A 21,491-nucleotide genomic window follows, 5' to 3' on the forward strand; every position below is an offset into this window, starting at 1 on the left:
TGTGTGCGACTGTATGATTCAGACAATGAAAACCTTACAAAAGAAACATGAGATTGGTGTGCATTATGCTCAAATTGTAATAGCAGCTAGGTTAAGAGCACAGCCAGGCACATTTTTATAATGTCACATGTAGGAGAGTTGTGCTTTCAGGGCTCGAATACACGGTTAATGTTTTTGAAAGGGCGTATTTTAACCCAAGTCTTTATTCAGCTATACAATACCTGAACACAACCAGGCAGTTAAACTGAAAACATTAACTATTAACAGTAAAAATTAATATTACTATTGTTTTTTTTCACTACGCACAAACCTCATTCTCCTGGGTGAAAGGCCTCTATTTTCATTCTTTCATCCAACACAGCTTCATTTATGCTTCGTCCAGTACAGGTTGACTGTAGTGACTTGCATTTTAAATAGATAGTGGTTATTTAAGTCTTTCAGATTTCAGAAATCTATTTTCTGACATTTTTTTTATGTTTTCATGGCAAACAGGGAGAAAAAAAATCACTTCCCAACTCAACTCACATCTACGCAACTTAGTTACACTGTTATAAAAAACATCTTAAAAAAACTGTAATATTCTGGCAGCTGGGGTGCCAAAATACCACAGTAACATAACAGAAAATAACTTCCTCATAAAAATACGGTCATTTCCAGTAATGACAATACAGTTTGTTGCGCTAATATTACATGGGATCTTGCCTTTTCAAGTGATGTTAAACATTAAATTAGGAACATGTTAATGTGATTAAACAATGAAATCATCTATAAATAGGAAAAAAAAACATCTTAAAAAAATGGTAATATTCTGGGCTGGGGTGCCAAAATACTACCGTAAAATAACAGAAAATAACTTTCTCATAAAAATACAGTTATTTTCAGTAATGAAAATAGAGTTTGTTGCGCTAATTTTACATGGGATTGTGCCTTGTCCAAGTGCTTTTAGACATTAAATTAGGAACATTTTAACGTAATCAAACAATGAAATTACCTATAAACAAGGTGAATGAATGTGGCAATATGAATCATAATACGTAAATGTACAGAAATATACAGTTAACAGTTGGTGTAAATAATAATGGATTGCATGCCCTGGAACAGACCGACAGAGGCAAGGCTGCCATATCGCATCATCGGCCCCTCTGGTCATCACCAGTAGGTGAAGAGTCTTGACCACGGACACAATACTGAGAGTGTTCGAGCCGGGGCTCGAACCGGCAACCTTCTGATCACAAGGCGAACTGCCAACTCTTGAGCCACAATCGCCCTAAATAGCAATGATAATAATACTTATGTGATGTAACACAAGCTTATAGTTTAGCTTATAATCATGTGATATACTTTTCCATAGCATTACATTTGAATTTAACAGATCATTCTCTCACATAACAGACAAATATTTGTGAAATTATGATACATTTCTAAATGTATTTTTACAATCTAAATATGCATATGTACAAAAAAATATATTTAAAAAACAAGTAAATTGTGTTTTACTATATTTACAGTAAAATCACAGTCTACTTATGTAAATTTAATGATATTCTAGAAAGACAGTACAAAACTGTAAAATATACAGTAAGATACTTTGACATTACTATTTTTTGGAACAGTGTAGTTCTGATTGGATCTCGTCTCCCTTGAATTTCATCTCATTTCTACTGGTTGACAAATGTATCAATACATTTTATCATATTTGTTGTCCTTTTAATTTAGTTACAGTCTTGTTTTAATCAGAAAAAAATTGTTGAAAATTATTCTTCAAGGAAATTAACAGTTTTTTTGGTCCCATCTCTATAAACCCTACAGATGGTCGTTTTGACGTTGTCTACATATCTAAATTTATTGAGCTGCTGCCATGTGATTGGCTGATTCAATATCTGTGTTTAGTAGTTGAATAGGTGACGGTGTATATTGAAGTCAGTGTACTATTCAGAACCTTTTAGTGGGCTTCTGTGACATTGGCAGACGTGGTTGGAGTCCAGATGTCATGTGTTTGTACCATATGCTTCATTTCTTCAGTGACCTTATGAGCCCAAGTACGACACAGACTGTCCCTGCCACTGAAACAGCTGTTAGTACCACAGCTTTACATGATACTGCATGAACAAACCACACAGACAGTAGCAGTTAAGGATGGGGCACAGTGATGCTGTCATATGGGAAGTGCTCTCTGTTATCTGCTTATTCATGTGGGACATGACACATGAAAACAGCTCAGTTACCTCATGTAAATGTTAAGCTTGCAAAGTAATGTTAAAGAACAATGTGGAACTGCTCCACCAACGGCACCTCCCCCTCGTTTCGAACAGGCACAGGCGTAATTTCAAACGGGCTCACCTTAGAGATCAAAGTCATCCTTGTATAATTAGCTTGTGGACAAGCCCCTCAAAGTGAAGATGACCCATTTTCCACACACTTTTTAATTAGCTTTACTGTACTAAATTATAACCATAACGAATTCTTCCTATTCTGTTGGATAATGTTATTGAATGCACACCGTATCTTTGTTTCAGGAGCTGAAAACACAAACAGTATTTCTTCTTCAGGCCTTTGAATGCACCATGTTTTCTGGCTTCCTCTTTCAAATCTGATGCCATGTCCAAGTAGGTTACACAGATGCTTCCTTGCCAAAGCAAGAGAAAAAACATTAAAATAAAAAGTAGGCATAAAGGGGAAAACCGTACCAATCGATGCTGACATGGTCCTCCACGTTTATGCGCATATCGATCGTCTCTCTCGCGGTTTTCTGCGCCTCTCTAGTGTCTCATGGCCTCAGGGGTTGACAATGTTTCCTTGACTTTCACGCTGGCTTTAAACTGTACACACACATTTCTACCCACATAAATATATATGCACACAGTACATGAGGATTTTTCATGGCTCCAAATGAGTCTTTGTAGGGTGACTGTGCAATTGAGCACAACTGGTCGGGGAACACAGCTTGAGTGTGTGTTACCTTACTTAACATGCATTTTCCTTTCTTAAGGAGTCTTTTTTTTAGTTATTTTTTGAAATTTAATAGACAAAAAATGTGAAAATATTTGTATGTTCACACAAATGAAAATCGACTTAAAAAATGGTTATATTATTTCTACTGCGCTTTGTTCTTTGGGAGGTTAAAACCTCTTGGGAGGTTCTGTTTGTGTGCACCATATGTCATAGTTAAATAAAATGCTTTCAAGTTCAGATCTTTCAGCAACTCTGTTATTTGTTTTGTGTAAAATTTAGAGGTGCCATGGTAGAAAATGCCAAAAACGTTTAAAAATTCTGACTGGCTTGTTCTGATAGCTGGAGGACATTTCTTGCTTCTTGTCTATCTCGAGGATTCCCAGTCTACTTTAAGCTTCACAGGTGTATATGTGGCAATTGCACTACTGGGTTCATTTGGATAAGGTGTCTCATTACTGCGTTTTATCTCTTGCTATGCAAATCAGATGCCAGAGTGTGCCTCCCCTTGTGTCACCTGATCAATATTACTGACAGCATTGTATAATGATACAGTCCAGGCCACACTTTAGACTCTTAAGCTCAATTTATGACCTTATATGCTGCAAGTGTCAACGACTCAGGTAACATAGTTGATAAATAAACTTCCATTCACTGTGACATCTACTGTTGGTGATGCCAACATAGCAGAATCCCAACAATGCTTTATATTGTAAGCTACAGATCCACAATATTTAACAAGAACGCTAACCAAAAGTAAATACGTATCTCATCCTTTCAGCACCGGAAGCAGCTTTTACTATTTTGTAACCCTTTTTTACAGCTGTGTAACACCTGTGAAGGGGCTGTCGGGTGTTTCATCGTCACCCCTGGTATTCACTGCATATTCCTGCCAGTTATAATTCCTGGTGTGTTGCACACTGCTTTCTGAGAATAAGACCCAAAGTGAAGAATTTAGAAGCAAAAGATCTCGATTGTTTTTCTTCACTGAGTTGGTGGAAAAATGTGTTGCATTTTTCTACTTTGTGGCATTTGAGAAAGAGATGCAGTGATTTTGTAACACATGGAAATAAAATTTCTACAATTCTAATGAGATTGAAAGCCAATGTTTGACACAAAAACCTTCACTTTCAGCAACACAGCCTGAATCAAGCCTGAGTCAAGCTTTCTTGTCATTCCTCTAAGTTGTCTTCAGGAATAGTTCTCTGGCTTCTTGAAGGACATTCAAAGCTCTTTATTGGATGCTGGCTGCCTTTTGTTCTGTTTGCTGTCAAGACGATCCCACACTGCTCCAGTAATGTTGAGGTACTTTTCTGTGTTCATATTTCCATCAGATTTAAAGGGATCTCCAACACCACTGGTTGAAATTGATCCCCAAACCATGACAGAACAGCCACAGTGTTGTACAGATGGCTGCAGATACTCACCTGTCTCCTGACCTCCTCCGTACATACTGAAGATGATTTTATCTAGAACATTCGATTTTGGAACTATTACTCCATCAGACCTGACAGTGTCTTTCAGTCCAGCTCTTGTGTAATTTAGCATAGCTCATCTTTTTTTTCTCCCTGTTTCACCTCCTTAAGAATGGCTTCTTTGCAGCCACCTGTTCACTGAGAAGATTTCGGATCGGGGTTCAGTGAGGAGTTAAATCAACTCAAGGGAAAGATGCGTCTCTCGGGTCCTGTATTGGATTATTATTATTTTTCCTATTTCTTAAGGACATTACTTGCAGATACTGGTCTTCTGCTGTAGTCTATTTTAAGCCAGTTCCTCTTTTATCCTTTTTGTCCAGTTTACTCAGACTTTGTAAGAACACACTGCACGTTGTAGGTTCAATTAAAGAAAAATTATGTGTCTTTGTGGCATGCTGCTAGCAACAGCAGCAACAATATGCGTAAAGTATGCAGCACAGACCATTTTACTCACAGATGTAATAACTTGCTGCAGTAACGTGGGCTAAAATAGCCGTCCACATGCTGTGCGAAAACTTAATAAGTTCTACTTTACTTTGAACAATCACTTTCTTTTGTCTCAAGGTCTGTAAGCCTTCTTTCATGTCTCTCGTCCCTGGCTCACACAAATCCCTCTTATGGCTCAACTGGTTTTAAGCAGTGAAATCAATAAGATGTCCCAACTTTCAGTGGGCTTCAAAGCGGCTTTTAAAAGGCATTCTGAAAGAAAGCCAACCAAAGAGGGTCTTATCATGACTCTTATGAATCTATTCCATTTAAACCAAATCATCTTAGTTTCAGAGCTCATAGCAATTAAGCCTAAATTTCAGCAGGTACCACACAACAGCATCATGGATTTGTTTATTTATTCTTTTACTTGCTGAAAGTACAAAACCAGATGAGCGGGCGCGGCACCCCGACAGCAGATATTACACTCACATTAAGTAAAGACAGAGACGCTGAAAGGGATGCCAGGGGTAATGGGTTTGATGATCTGTAATGTGTGTCGTGAGCAGGAGATGAATCCACAAAGTGAGGAGAATGATCTGTCACTGTCACATTCAGCTGTGGCTTCCTGTCTTATAAAACAGAAGAAAATCCACCCTAAAGACTCCAAGCATTCATCGGGATGACGACGACGTGTTGGGTCTGTGCAAAACTCCAGTTTGCAGTTGTTGATTGCAGAGAGAAACTAAATGTTGCCATGGTAATGCCATTTTTAGTGGGTTTTATTCTCTATTTAGTTTTAGAAGTGAGAATAACAGAGATTGAAGCAGTCGTGTACAAGAAGCAAATGAAACACAATGACAGTGGACAAACTGGGGGACATATGCATGGCAGACAGGGAGAGCTCATGAATGGGTGGGATGGGTGGATGAGAGTCGAGTGATTTGAAAAAGATAAGAAAGTCTGAGGGTGAACAAACCAAAGAATTCAGCTGCTCGTGTTGACAGAGGAAACTAGAAATGTGGGAATGTGTCTGAGAAATTCTAACAGGCTGAAACTCAATATGAGGACGAAGAAAGGAAATGTTCCCAATAAAAGCACAAAATATTAAAAATGACTGTAGATATTACAAGACATGTTTATACTTTTATCTGTACTGTATTGATTTATCCTTGTATTAATGCTCTTATTTACTGTATGTATTTATTAGTTTATTTTTAGATTAATTAACCTTTTCTTTCTTTTTTTTAAATAAATTTTTTTATAATCATCCAAACAAAGTGGGCGAATGAGTGGGTCAGTCATGCAGCGTGCGTGACGGCTGATCGACAAAACACAAACAGCGAGTCAGGGCATTGCTAATGAAGATGCTTAGGTAACATAGCTGACATGTGGCTCTGACTGACATGACTAGCGGCGAACACAGAGGTGAGCCCATTTGCTTTCAGTAATTTGGAAGACGTGTTTTTCTTCCTCCCTTGTTAATAATGTTCATAAATCTTCTTTTAAATACTTTTTCATTACTGCTCTTAATTCACTATAGCAGTTTCCCCTCAGGCCCGCAGAGAGCATAAAGGATAAATGTCGCTACCATTATGTCACCCATTAGTTTCCGAAGTCCTGTTTTGACTTCCCACTATGAAAGTAAGCATAAGTCGTTAGCCTATGAGCATACCACAGAAAATCCTCCATTTGGAAACATGGTATGACCAAGACTTGGCTGAAGTTTTTATTCAACATGGCCCAAAATGAATGACTAAGACCATAAACTCAACAGTGTTTACAGAGGTCGGGGCAGAAAGCCATTTTTCTGCAACCACATCTGTCACCATCTGGTGGCCTTCAAACACATCCTCACTGGCTTCTTTTTTCAGACCTTTAAAATTGAAGCTACATCCATGCAGGATCGAAGTAGCACAGTGTTAGTAAAGTACTGTAAATGGTGCTTGCATTAGCCAATGGGCATCAACTGTTTCATTCATGTTTCCTTGCTCTGGAGTTATCAACTCACAATGATAGGAGTGGTATAGTTTCTACATACTTGGACAAATGTTGATTAAATTGACCAAAAATTGCATTTTGCTCTTTTGAGACATGATATTGAAAACTAGAATAGTAACTTATCCATTTCTAAAGAGGTTTGACTTTATGTCTACTGTGCTTATGCACTAGTATTGAAACTGTCCCAATTACTCTCACTGGTGCAGCCTCCTTGGTCCATGTACGATATACAGTATAATTCACTGTATAGCGAGAAAAGCCAGTTTTGGTTTAATTTTGCCCAGTTTTGTCCAAAATACACGTTTTCCTACATTCACACTGCAGGCGAAAGCGCATCAAATCCGACTTTTATGACCCTGTGTGACCCATGATCATGGTATGACAGTGTGAACGGAACAAATCCGATATTTTCCAATCCGACCTGGGTCACTTCTGGTACTAAATCCGATACATATCTGAATGTTTTAGAAAGCGACTGCTGTTTGAATGGTCATTAAATCCGTCTTTTACTTCACTGACACAAGACAGAAGCCGATTATCAGCGCCGGAGAAGACAAACGAGAAAGCATGGCGGCCATTGTTAAAGCAAGGGCTCTCTTTTTTCTCAGTGTCCCTATTTCTCTAATTAATTTGTCAAAATTCTGTCGGTTACAATTGTGCAGAAATTGATAGACCTTTGCAACAACGCCCACTAGCTCTGTAGCCGCCATTTTTACTTCCGTAAACAGAACATGTTGTGTGTGACGTCTTCTTTTGCGCATGCCGGCCACTTTGAGGGCCGTGAACCGTTCACATTAAAGCACGTTTGCTGTCACATTTTATTTGTAGTGTGAACAACCAGGCAAAAAAAAAAAAAATCAGATTTGATCAAAAAATCAGAATTGAGCATTAAGACCTGCAGTGTGAACGTAGCCTAATACAGGCCATCCAACCACAACTGCTGTGAGGTTAAAAGGAATATTCCCTGAAATGTGGTTGATGCCAGTCGCTGAAAAAAAAAAGATTGCTAAAGCCACGGTCATGCAGGCCTACAGATCACTCAGTGAGCCCCTTGCAAATCACCTGTCACTAGTGAAATCGTTTTTCTGGGTTCAGTTTGCAGAGGTCTTAATGTGATATGTATGAATACGATTCTATGTTTGTCTGTAGCTTTAAAGGAGTAGAACCTTTGATGCCACTTGGATTCTTAATCAAATCTTTTAGCAGTTTTTGCAACATAACCTGACCGCATTCAACCAGGACAAAGAGATTTTAAAGTATTATAAAAAGGTCAGCTCTTTGATGGATGCATTTCTGACTCAAACAAGCTGGACTTGATTTTTTCATGACTTAGCTGAGCTTGACATGATCCCTTCAAGCACTTGAAGGCAGCATCAGATCAGATCCATCCTTTCACCTTCCTCTGTAGTCAGACAGTACAGATCTCATCCAGTCGTACTGCAAAGATTACGAACATGTTGACACGGCAGAGGGCACAGCTCAATAGGTAATGCCGCTGGGATGAAAACAGCAGGCATCAGAGCGTTGGAAAATTCAATATCAATTAATGCTGGATTCAAAGTGCGACTTGATATAGAGGTTAGTGTTTTCTCCTTGAGCAGCAAGAGAGAGGTACTCAAGTTCAACCTCAAGGGAACCCAAGGATTAGCTGCACGGTCAATACACAAGTCGCTCCTCTGCTCTTCTGTCGTGTGCTTCTCTGCTGATCAAACTGGAGACAATCAATGTTTTGCAGAAGTTTTGTAAGGCAGCAAAAATGGATTAGACTTCATGTGGAGCTCTGCTGGTGACTCATTAGTTGCTCAGAAAAATAAAATGGCTAAAACCACCTAACTCTGGTTGTGTTTGAGGATCGTTAATCATCACAGATGCAAAATGGTAAAAATTGTATACAGTTATTCTTTACATGGCAAAAACAATGCTATGATTATTATTTTCAGGAGGCTTGAGAGACTTTTACTTTCTTCTAGACTGTTATTCTTGGTGGCAAAAGTTGTTGTTGATATATGTTGGAGCCACAGTGAATGCTGCTTGAGAAAAATCTTCTGATAGCCTCCCTTCATATAACCTACAGGGAGGAAATCATTTTAATCACCAAAACTGTAACACCACAGCTATTTTCATCTGCTCATTTACTCCTCGATCGGCTATTTATTCATGTTTCTAACCATTTGTCAGGTAATGAAAATGCACAAATGCTTGTTGACCATATTAAGGACAATAATAACAATAACAATCAGGTTTTTAAAACCTAGTTAGCCTTAAAATACATACTACATATTACCCTAAAATTATGCAGTTAGATATAACTAAACGCTTTTTGGAATGACATTCAAATGCTTTGTATTTTCCACTGTGTAGAAATTTAAAATGATAACCTAACACTGATTTGATTTTGGTATATATATACTCTACAAGTCAAAAGTTTGTCACACATTTTCTTTAATAGTTTTTCTTTATTTTCATGACTATTTACATTGTAGATGAATGAACACATGAATTCTGTAGTAAGCAAAAAAAGCGTGGAATAGCTCACAACATGTTTATATTTAGATTCTTCGAAACAGCCACCTTTTTCTTTGATTACTGTTTAACACACTCTTGCCTTTCTCTCAATGAGCTTCATGAGGTCGTCACCTGAAAGGGTTTTCCGAAAGTCTTGAAGGAGTTCCCGGAGATGCTGAGCACTTGTTGGCTCTTTTGCTTTCACTCTGCGGTCCATCTCATCTCAAACCAACTTGACTGGGTTTAGGTCAGGTCACTGTGGAGGCCAGGCCGTCAGGTGCAGCACTCCATCATCTCCTTCTTGGTCAGATAGCTCTTACACAGCCTGGAGGTGTGTTTGGGGTCATTGTCCTGTTGAAAAATATATGATGGTCCAACTAAACACAAAGCGGGTGGGATGGCATGTCGCTGCAGGATGCTGTGGTAGCCATGCTGGTACAATGCGCCTTCAGTTTTTAATAAATCCCCAACAGGTCACCAGCAAAGCACCCTCACACCATCACACCTCCTCCATACTTCACGGTGGGAGCCATGCATTTAGAGATCATCCGTTCACCTTTTCTGCGTCGCACAAACAAACAGTGGGTGGGACCAAAGAGCTCAAATTTGGACTAATCTGACCAACGCACAGATTTCTGGTCTAATGTCCATTCCTTGTGTTTCTTGGCTCATCTCTTCTGAGATTTATATAATATAAGACATATTTAGAATTATTATTTTCTTTGCTACATAATTCCATATATCTAGCTTCATATATTTAATGTCTTCAGTATGTACCTACAATATAGAAAGTAGCAAAAATAAAGAAAAAACATTAAATGAGAAGGTGTGCTCAAACTTTTGACTGGTAGTGTGCATATATATGATCCGCTTTCACTGGGATTACAGTCATGGCCTTTTTGCCAGTGTTGGCTGAGCTCCAGATAGGATTAAGAACTGGTCGTCAATTTATTTCTTGCACTCTGACCTCAGAAAAAGCTGCCCGACTCCCTGACAGAAGCCCTGCTCCACTATTATTTACCCATATCATATGATGTTGTGACAGAACTCTGTGTGTTGCTGTGTGTACTACATATTATCTGAGCATGTGAGTGTCATCATTGCAAAAGTCTTTTAAACATCAACAGTAGCAGGAAATACCAAAAACCCTGTAACAGCTACACTGGCAAATGTTTTCAGTCAAACTTTTTGGCTGTGCCAAAAGATGTGGTCTGATCTGTGACTACTGAGTACTCAGGTAATAATGTAGTAGTTAGTTACAGCATTATTACATAAGCTGATGTTGACAGATTATGAGATCAAGCCAGCTATGTCCTGCCAACATTCACACTAGACTAGTTGTCTACACATTACTACTTCAGGTTACGGAAAAGACCACAGCTTTGGAAATCAGCACCTGTGCGCATGCCTTTTCACCTTGGTAATGCTCTGTTGATCTGTACCTATGAGCCCAAATGAAGGCCGAGCTGCTAACAAAAGCCTAAACTTTACTCATGTCCACACAGTGCTGATCATATATAGCAGATGTCTTGAAAGACCTTATATGACCATTACGTCATGCAAAATAACAGAAGCAGTGATCTCTCTACAGTAAGCACTGCCTTGTTATCGGGATATGCTGATGAGGCTTAAAAAAAACAACTTTTAAAAATGTTGATCCAAAAACGGTCCCACGAAGATGTCAATAAGTAGAAAAATACAACTTGACCTCTGTCCTTAAGGTTGCTAATCTAAAATTGCTTTTCAGAGCAGAGGCCTTACCTGACCGTGGGATAAACTCCAACTTTGTCCACACTGATGAAAGGCTCAAACACCTTTTCATTTTCCTTTCCAGATGCATCCAAAACGGATGTGCCAGAGGACTTTGACATCGACTTGGACGACCCAGAGACTGAAAAGGCAGCCGTCACCATCCAGTCACAGTTCAGAAAGTTCCAGAAGAAGAAGAAGTGTGATGAAAAGTCCTAGTGAACACCATGTTGCTCTGTCACTGTGTGCAGGGACGGCGGGCGGAAGTGACGGCACAGCGACGACGGTGTGACATTTGCATGTAAAACAAATTCATACCAGTTGGAACTCAAAGGGTTGCGATGGGGATGGGGGGTGGGGGTGGGGGGGTGGAATGCAATAGCCTGTTAATCATATAACATGTCTGTGAATTTTCCTTACCCTATAATTATAAATGCTATTATTTAATATTCGACTACTGTATCAATAACTAAGTAATAGAGTAATAACGATATGGTTTCTGTCCTGCCATATATGTCCCATATATCATAAAGTCTAGCTGGTGTTTGTGTTAGAATATGTTTTTGTACTTATATTTCCCCTCACCATCCCTTTCTGTACTGCTTTAGACTGTGTTTCCCTAAAAGCACCTGTATTCTTAGTGTGGGTGGACTAAAAGCTAATGTTAGAGTGAAGGCTGTTTTAAGGAAACCCTGCCTGGAGCTTTTTCATTCCGAGTATAATATTTCATCCAGAGGCATTTTTATTTCTTACCTGCATGGTACTATCAAAATGTGTCAATGTAAATTGAATAAATAAAAACTCTGTGTGGAAACTGTGCCGAAATGTGGCTGCTGAATTGTTGCAGTATGCGTAGGGACTTTTACTCTGTCTGCGAATAGAAACTGTTCTGAATAAGCTTGGCCTAATGTATTCCCTTCTCAGCTTGATGACCTTCTCCGTGTAAAGCCAGGCTAACTGAGTGACTGATTCCCACTGAGCTGCTCTCAGCTTTAGGCATTTGCTAACCTACAACCACCCAACAGCATACACCTCATTAAATGTCATATATTTTAGGTCAAACTCCAACAGTGATATTTTGTTGTGAAGTGAAGGATTGTAAAAAATAATAATAATACAATTTTAAAATCGGCTTTTATTGAGTTTTCAGTAGTAATTTGTGTAAAAACTGCATTTGTAGGGGCACTGACATCAGATTTCTGTCTGAACTGCCCGGCTGCTGCTTCATTATTTCATTTTTTTTTTATAGTTCTGTGTAAATTATTCCAGTGGCCAGGATTTCAGCTGCAGAGCTGTCACAAACAAGCCTTACTCCTTTTGAAACTGATTACAGAAAGGCACAAAGCCTCGCATCATTATGCAGTACAGTATACGACTCCGGCACATTATGTGGTTAGCCCTTCCCTCATTAGTCTGTATAAATAAACAAACCAACTCTGGCAAAGACACTGTAAAAGTTAAACCCTGACGTCTGGTTTCAAAAGAATGAAGACCAAAGCACATCACACAAAACACACAACTCTAACAAGCAAGTTGTCAATCACTGATGCTTTTCTAAAAGAAGATGTAATTTTTTCCCATGCTAGCGTCATCGCAATACGGACAGTGATTTTGACTGGTTAATCAACCACTTTAGTTCAATCAGAAAAATGTGATATTCCATTTTGTTTAAACTGTTAAATGGCCATATCTAGTAGATCAAGCACGGGCGGTCAGAGGCTCAACAATTAGCAAATGTTCGTAAAATGCAACAGCTAGCACAGCAATAGTGGTACGTGCGTAAATAGCTGTATTCAACCCTGTCAAAGTTCAGCACTAAACAAGTAAGTAAAATAAATTGTACTAACAGAAAAGTAATGATGAATATAAATCTGCTAGTTTACCATTGTTTCCGTTTTAGCATACTGATGTTAGCACGTAGCTTAAATGCACTTAGCTTAAATGCACATTAGCGCCTGCCGAACCTGTAATATGGTAACAGAGTTATCAAAGTTTGTATAATGGCAGTGTGTCGTATAAGGTGAGTCATCATCAAACAGGTTTATCTGTGATCTGACTCTTTCTGCTGGCCGCATTGTGCTGCTGCGACAACTTACCAGTTAAATAACAAATTCACGACTGCCCTTATGCACTAAATCTTCTTATTCTTAGGTAGAAGCTGAAGAGAATAAGCTTGTCGGGGGTTTAAACCTGCAAAGCTTATGAAGGTCAGTGGTAACCTTTGCACCCCAGGGAATTGATCCTCACTGCGGATCGGCTTTGTAAGCCTAGGAGGATTAAAGTGCTGAGACAACAGCTACTATTATCTTATTGTTATTAACAGAACAAATACTAAAAGAAAGGGCAACCATTGTATTTTTATATTTAGCTGTCTAGAAAAGCTGTGTATATTAATTACATTTTTGTGCCTTGCTTATGTCCCATGTACCTGCTAACAAATCAATACAAAGCATGTTTGGTGACATTGCCAGACTTACTTAAAAGCAGCAGTGCAGATGACCTTTGTGTTTTCACAAAAGGTCACTGTGTTCTGGAAGGACTCGCTGCAGCACCCTGTTTGTTTTATTTTCCACCTGATACCTATTAAAAAGCTCCCTGCCAAGTCCTCCAAAGGCCCACAGAGAACAGCAGTCCTCCCAAGGGCCAGACTCTTGTTTGTGTTTGTCTCTCATAATAGAATTAAAATATGGCATTATCATATGGAGATTGTGTTCTCATCTTGCATTATGATAAGTCCCCTCTCTTCTCCTCTGACAGTAAGAACAAGAGGATGACGACTGTGTCATCTGTTGTGGGTTCTTCGTCCCCTGACATTTGCCTCGAAGGTGTGCTACTCTCACCTACAGTAGAAACAGCTCTGTTCTCCAAGCAGGGTTGTACAATACAATAAATGTTAGTAGTCACCAGAGTCACCCTTCTTTGTACTTTACGCACAAAAAAGATTAAAAATAGTACAGCAGGGATATGTACTCACCAGCCTCTTCATTAGCATACCTGTTCACCTGTTCATTAATGCAAATATCTGATCAGCCAATGACTTGGCAGCAAATCAGTGCATTTCGACATGGCCTGCTGGTGTTGCCAGGGTCTTCTTTTTTACTGACATGTTGGGGAGGCAGTATGACGCACAAGGACGCTTAGAGAATAGACAAGTTGGTGAAGAAGGCTGGCGTGGGGATTGGTAGAACTGCGCACTCAAAACACAACAGTCATCCTTTCCACAGGAGTTTGGTTGATCATAAAAGTAAATTAAGCAGTCACCTTATCAGATGATAAGTGCTTTAGGACAGAATGTTTTAGAAGATCTTTTGTTTCTACTGTCAAGAGATTTTATAATGATTTGTCAGGACAAAAGATTCATGACCTGATCCCCACACTACCTCCCAGCAGTAACAACAGTTGAACCATTTATACTCTTTAAACTGTTAATTTATTGAATTGATCTCTGTGTGTAAGCAACTGGACACCTGAATATCCTGTAGGAGATGAATAAATCTTTATCTTCTTATATTCAAGACGACCTAGAGTGGAAGGCAACTCAAATAACCACTAAATCCAACCAAGATATGGAGACGAGGATGTCTGTATTTTTTGTAAACTCTCTTGTAATGGTGTAAGGGATTGCCCACCATTGTTTACATGCTGTAGCCTACCTGACTATTGTTGCTGCCGTGACTCTTTATAACCATGGCTGCCAATCCAGCAGGATAACACGTCATGTCACAAAGCTCAAATCCTCTCAAATTAGATTAATTACCAAGACACTAAGTTCAGTGTGAACACTATGGTAATGCATGCACTGAAATAAGGATGAAATTTTCCACGTGTACTGAGAATAGAACAGTGAAACTCACTGCGTGCCTCCTGTTCATCCTATAGAGACAAATATCACTCCTACAGAAACCAGAATAAATCTTGGAGCATTTTTCGTACCCCTCAGAGTCCGTAAAAGCAGCCTGTAAATGTAGACGCATTCAAATAAACTGGTTTCTGTGCTGTCCCAACAGCCACAGACATCAATTTCACACTACAATGTTACTGATAATAATTTATCAGCCATGATCTTATGAAAACTGACATTTTCATGATTGGTTTACGCACTGCTGTGCACTTTGCATGCCAATGTATTACCTTGGAAATGGTAAATGGCCTGTATTTGTATAGTGCTTTACTAGTCCCTAAGGACCCCAAAGCGCTTTACACATCCAGTCATCCACCCATTCACACACTGGTGATGGCAAGCTACATTGTAGCCACAGCCCCCCTGGGGCGCACTGACAGAGGCGAGGCTGCCGGACACTGGCGCCACCGGGCCCTCTGACCACCACCAGTAGGCAACGGGTGAAGTGTCTTGCCCAAGGACACAACAACCTAGACTATCCAAGCCGGGGCTCGAACCAGCAACCTTCCGATTACATGGCGAACTCCCAACTCTTGAGCCACGATTGCCCCATAAATCAACCAATCTGCTTTTTTTTTCATAAATATGTGTTTTAACAACATTATAGAAACATAAAATCTCACACATTGTTGTAGTGAGATGTGGTTAGTTGTTCAGAGATAAGGATATTTCTGCACGGTAGTCTTATGCTCCCCGGAGATGTGGAGATGAATGATTCCACTCAGTTTGATTCATTAAAATTGCATTAGTCATTAGTATCCTGTCACACCAACAGTAACATGAATCTGATCTAATCGAGTGAGCGTGTGTGCCTGTGAGCATGATGTGAGGAATTTCACTGTCAAATACAACGAGCCCTCTGTCTGTACCAAAGACTGATGCTTCCTCTGGAATTAGCACAATTATCATTTTCACTTCTAACACTCCACCAGCCAGTTTTCCAGCACAAAGGACCAGTAAATACCTAATAAGGTATTTTCCATCCAAAGTTGATTTCTTTTGCACGTCAACGTTCTTCCGCTGGCAAATCTCGGAGCGAGACGACAGGAAATTGAGCGCTGATGGATTAAAGCTAAACTTGCTTCTCACACTTCAGAACAAAACAAAAATTTCTCCGTCTCTCTAAAATCTGATTAAAACTTGATGTCAGAAACAGAGACAGGTGCCTGAGGAGTTTTAGTTAATGGTTTCATATGACACACACCTCTCTGTTGTTCTGAATTTCTTGGTCTACCTATTGATGGTTATAGATATGAAGCCCTTCATAAAGCTACAGAAGTTCTAGGCAGCAGCTTTCAGTTCGGGTTTTAGGCATAAAACAACACAAAAGTTATACGCAGTTTATTTTAAAGTACACCTGACAGTGTGAGGAACTTCAAGTTCATACAGTTTATCTTTAACCTCCTAAGACCTGAACTCTTTCATGGCATGCATTTTTAATTTCTCTTTGGTAGTTGAGCTGATTCTGACCTGATGAATGTAAAAACAAAGGATTACGGGATTTGTTTTTTTTTTTTATTTTTTTTTTTTACCCAATTTTTGTTTTTGACAGAAATGAGATCCACAAATTAGGACATTCGCTTTAAATTTCGATAGAACAGTATATATAATGTCCTCGTAAGTGGATATCAGACCCTTGTAGAGCAAAATTTTGTATTTTGGTCTAGACAACCCAAAATGTGATGTCCACATATGTGGACGCCAGGTCCTAGGAGGTTAAAGTTCACTCTCACCCCAACCGGTCGCAGCAGATGACCGCCCCTCCCTGAGCCTGGTTCTGCCGGAGGTTTCTTCCTGTTAAAAGGGAGTTTTTCCTTCCCACTGTCGCCAAAGTGCTTGCTCATAGGGGGTCATAGGATTGTTGGGTTTTTCTCTGTATCTATGAAGCGCCTTGAGACGACTTTTGTTGTGATTTGGCGCTATATAAATAAAATTGAATTGAATTGAAAAGTTCAGTATTGCGGTGATCGGACCACCCAGTGGTCTTTTTTAAAGATGTTTTCTTTTGGGCATTTGCTCCTTTATTAGACAATTAAATAATAACCTCACGCACACTGTCTCACTTACCATTATTTTATTAAAACACAATATTTCAGTCCAACAGACCTTCATCCGGTACAAAAGAACATCGTGCACGCAATCGCGCCCATCCAACAGACAGTATTCAGTCATCCAATTAGGGAAAACTGGCTGTCAAAACAGATCAAACGTATATGCTGCTAATTAGATAAGACTAATAAAAACATCTGCCTCTAAAAACAAAACAAAATAAACTACTTGTATTAATTTAATTTATTATAAACATCTATTTAGCAGTCTATACATGATTTGGATCTATAAAAAATCACAAGTGTAAAGTTTGTGCATATCAATACTATATACATTCCTTCCTATATTTGATCATGTTACTCTTACAACAAAATGCAAAAAACGGCTTGTGCAAACAGTATATCGAGCCGAATGCTCCCTAACACACTGAACCATGAAGGGGCTAGGACACTATATTTACAGAAAAACAAACATGACTGATGGATGCATCTGTTGCCACGTTATACACTTTGGTAAAAACATTCAATAGAAAAGCTCCAGCTGGCACAGATTCGAATGTGGGCCACTGCAGTAGATGTCGTAACAATATGAGCACCACAGAGTACCTTTGCTATAACTGGGAAGCATTTTGTGAGTTTTTGTTTTTGTTTCCCACTCCTCATTCCACGATTCTCTTTTTCCTCCGAAACCTGATTCAAACATTCAGAGCCTCAGATTATCCACACATTTTTGATTTTGTTGTCAAATGTATTTATTTTTCTTTAACTTTTGGTAATTTTTTAATATTTCAGACATTTGTATGTACAGGTGCACATGCCAGACCATGGCCACAACTGCAGCAGGCGCAGCAGTGACACTTCACATTTCTGAAGCGAAGTGGCTGTCTGCAGTAGCGTCGCTCTGACTCACAATAATGCTTCTTCTATACACATCATACACACAATTGACGGTTTTCATTTTTCCAAGGTAGCTTGCTCTAGGACGTGGCCCTCTATGCAAATAGAAGTGTGAAAGGTCTTTAAAGCCACCCCGGGTGAAAATGAACAATTAAAATAAAGTGCACACAGAGTCAATGAGCGTACCGTTGAGCTGGCTGAAAGACCAACAGTGTGGCACAACTTGCAGGACTGCAGACTGAAAACAGACAAGCTGAGCAAGCTTGTAACCTCTTTCAAAGAGAAGTGCCAAAAATTGACTACGCTGCTGGAAGCAGTTCTTTTCTTGAATAACAACCACCAGAAGGAAGAGGCCTTTTCACATACATACAGGAGGTGAAACACCTGGAAGAGCAACCGAGGCAGACAAAAGATGAAATAATCAACTTCTGTACATCTTTACTTTACTCCAAATCACCGAGACGCTCTTTTCATACCCAGTCATATTACTGACCTGTTAACAGTTAGCCTAATTAACTTCAAAATGTTCTCCCATCTGTTTTTGTTTATTACAAATTCAAATTCTGCCCAAGAACCAACCTTTCTTTGTGATTTGTTGCTGGCATCAGATTCAAAATGAACTAATATGTTTTATGAAATAATAAAATTGTGTATTGAATGTGGCCAAGCCATTCCAGACGTGTGTCTGATATCCATCTGTTGGTGTGATTCCTGCCTCACCATAATCAGTGTTGTTCACGTTGCTGTGATGCCGCAGCTTTAGGACTTTGTCAATCACGATGTGGTTTCTGGAACAAACAGTAAGCTTTTATTAAATAATTAGAACATTTACTTTGCATTTGCATTTTATGCAGGATTGGCAATGTTAAGGTTGTCTTTCCATATTTAGCATCATGCTAGTTTGCTAGTGGTAAACGTACAGTAGAGGTAAATAAAGTAAGCAGTCACATTTGGTATTTTAAAGGAAAATTTAAAAGAGGAAACAAAACGCTGTGAACCAATTTCTGAAAAGCAAAAAGTGACACCTCACACTCGCTGTAGTGAACTATAATTTCCCATCTTCATATTTGAATACCGTCCTAGAAACGTTATCCCCCGGCAGTGCTGCTGCTCCACTGACCCTGTGATTGTGAATGAACCCCAGAAACCAGCTACTATTTATACCCGCTTTTCTTTCTCATTAATGAGACTTCACCTTTGCAGCTACGAAATCCACCTCAAAGGAATTTTTTCAATGATGGCAAATTCACTATATACTGTACTCTAAGTAGACATTTTTCTAGTAATATTATTGAAGTTTATCAGATACATTATATCTGTTGGGGGGAATAAGTGCGTAAGTGGGAAACAAATAACTTCTGCATTTTTCTATCTTTAACAATTTGAACAAAGTGAAGGGAAAGAACATCACGAATACGATTGGACCTTTGTTTGCACAGGCGGAGATTTTAAAAGCAAGCCTTTTCAGATTAGTAAAGTGACTTTTAAATTTTTTGTGTATATCAGAATCAGAACACTTTATTAATCACTAAGGAAATTATGTAAATGCTCACTGTGTAGTCGGCCTTTCGTACACACAGCTTACTTGCACTGAAATCGCTCCGTGTGTGAATTAGAGCCTGCCTGCTCTCACAGCAGTTTGTGAATCAGTCATAAAGATGCAGTAGTTAGTTTCCTTTCAGTGATCTTGAATTTGTAAGCAAGTAATTGTTTTAATAGGATGTACGTGTGAGAGCAGGTATTTTTTCCAGAGAGAGCTAGGTGGTGTGTGTTTGTGCATAAGGACACTCATCATTGCATGTGAGAGTGGGTAAATACATGTTAAACAACATGGAAAACTGTGCAATTCAATTCAGTTCAATTAAGGGTTGTGATGTTTCACTCACTGACAGGAGGTTGTTGCAACACACATTTGCGATTATGCAAAGTTACACTAAGTGATTATACACATTTGTAAATCTTATTTTATGTTTGTAGATCATATCGTGGTTATGTGAAGTAATTTCTCTCTACATAATAACATGATCAGCAAACCATTTGGTAGCAGTTTTGGCACTGCGGGCAGGTGTGAAGTCCTGCCAAAAATACCAGCATCTCCATAAGGCTCGTCAGCAGATGGATGCATGAAGCGCTCTAAAGTCTCCCAGTGTGTGGCTGCGTTGACTTTGGACTTGATTAAACACACATTACCAAGAACCACTGACAACAACAGATGATACAACAGCCCAAACAACCACAGTGTCATGGTCTGCAGTGGGTGGCTGGAATTTCCGTAAGGCTCCTGAACCTACCTGGGATCCGCCCCTGGGCAGGGCCAACTCCTCCAGCTCCTGCACACCTGGAGCCTATTGCAGGCAATCAAGCCAGAGGAATTTAAGCCACACGTCGATGTTCATTCACTGCCAGTTCGTCATCAATACATGTTGGTAACAGGCCCTTATACTTCAAGTTCTTGCTGTGATTTATCTTGTTAACCAGACTCTCTTGTGCTGCAGTTGCTGTATTCACCTTGGCTCACGCTCCACCTCCGGACTCAGGATACCAAGAAATCATTTTGAAAATCTCTCTGTGCCTCACCTGCCTGCCCTCCTGCCATCACACTCCATCTGAAGCCCCGGATCTCAGGTCAGCCTTTCCACGCCACTCAGCCCCCCCTGGATTCTCTCACCCCCCTCTCAACACTCCATGTCCCCTACTGCAATGTGACTGTTCCCTGCTCAGCTCCACTCTGCATCTCAGGCCTAATTCCCTCGCTCTAGCCACGTTTCCCAGGCCACGCCTTGTCAAACTAAACGTCTTATCGTTTTTTGTCTTTGCTACGTTTTTTTTGCACTTACGCCTAATAAATTGTTACATCATCTGCTGTTTCTGCACTCACATCATCTGAGTCCTGTTCAGTACAGGCCACTCGGCCCCGTGAGACACAGACTGCACAAACTTCACACTGGACTTCAAGCACCTCATAATCCTCCAGACTCTACAGCCTTGATTTCAATATGAAATTGAAATTTCACTGTCATCTGTAGAGAGGACTTTGGAAAACAGAAAAACAGGTCAGTTCCTCTCAAGGCTGCCATCATCACTGTTGTTTGTGCAACTTTTCCTTCCACACGTTTCCCTTGCAGGCAACCTTCCATTAATATTATTTGATACAGCATTTTGCAAAAAGCCAGCTTTTCAGGAATCACCTTCCCTCACCCTCCTCACTGATGATCGTTATCTGGACAAGTGTTGAATGGTCTTCACCATGACTGAGGTTGGGGGTATTGAACTATACTGTGAGAAATACAGTATTTATAATGTTTTACTAGATACCAGATTTCTGATTTTCATGGACTATAAGCCATAATAATCCAATTTAAATCAAAATGCTTAAAGTTCTTCATTTTACAAATAATTTTAATTTGAATTCTTTTAATTCCCCCAGAATACCACTTGTGATCTATCAGAATAGCTCCTGGAGAAGACTGCAGTTTACATCAATAGTCAGATGTCACATCTCAGATGCTAAGGGAAAAAAACATCAGCAGTGTGAAGCTT

General features: G+C 39.5%; 1 protein-coding gene across 1 annotated transcript in view; it reads left to right on the top strand.

Annotated features, from left to right (window-relative positions):
- Positions 1-11,924, top strand: part of pcp4b (Purkinje cell protein 4b) — a 42,584-nt gene extending 30,660 nt beyond the window's left edge. Inside the window, exon 3 of the mRNA XM_085130456.1 lies at positions 11,191-11,924. Within this exon, the coding sequence (XP_084986582.1) occupies positions 11,191-11,324 (134 nt within the window). The 3' untranslated portion in view covers positions 11,325-11,924. The remainder of the gene's footprint in view (positions 1-11,190) is intronic.
- Positions 11,925-21,491: the final 9,567 nt, after the last annotated feature.

This window comes from Neolamprologus multifasciatus, chromosome 14 (genome assembly GCF_963576455.1).
Source record: "Neolamprologus multifasciatus chromosome 14, fNeoMul1.2, whole genome shotgun sequence".
Classification (NCBI taxonomy): domain Eukaryota; kingdom Metazoa; phylum Chordata; class Actinopteri; order Cichliformes; family Cichlidae; genus Neolamprologus; species Neolamprologus multifasciatus.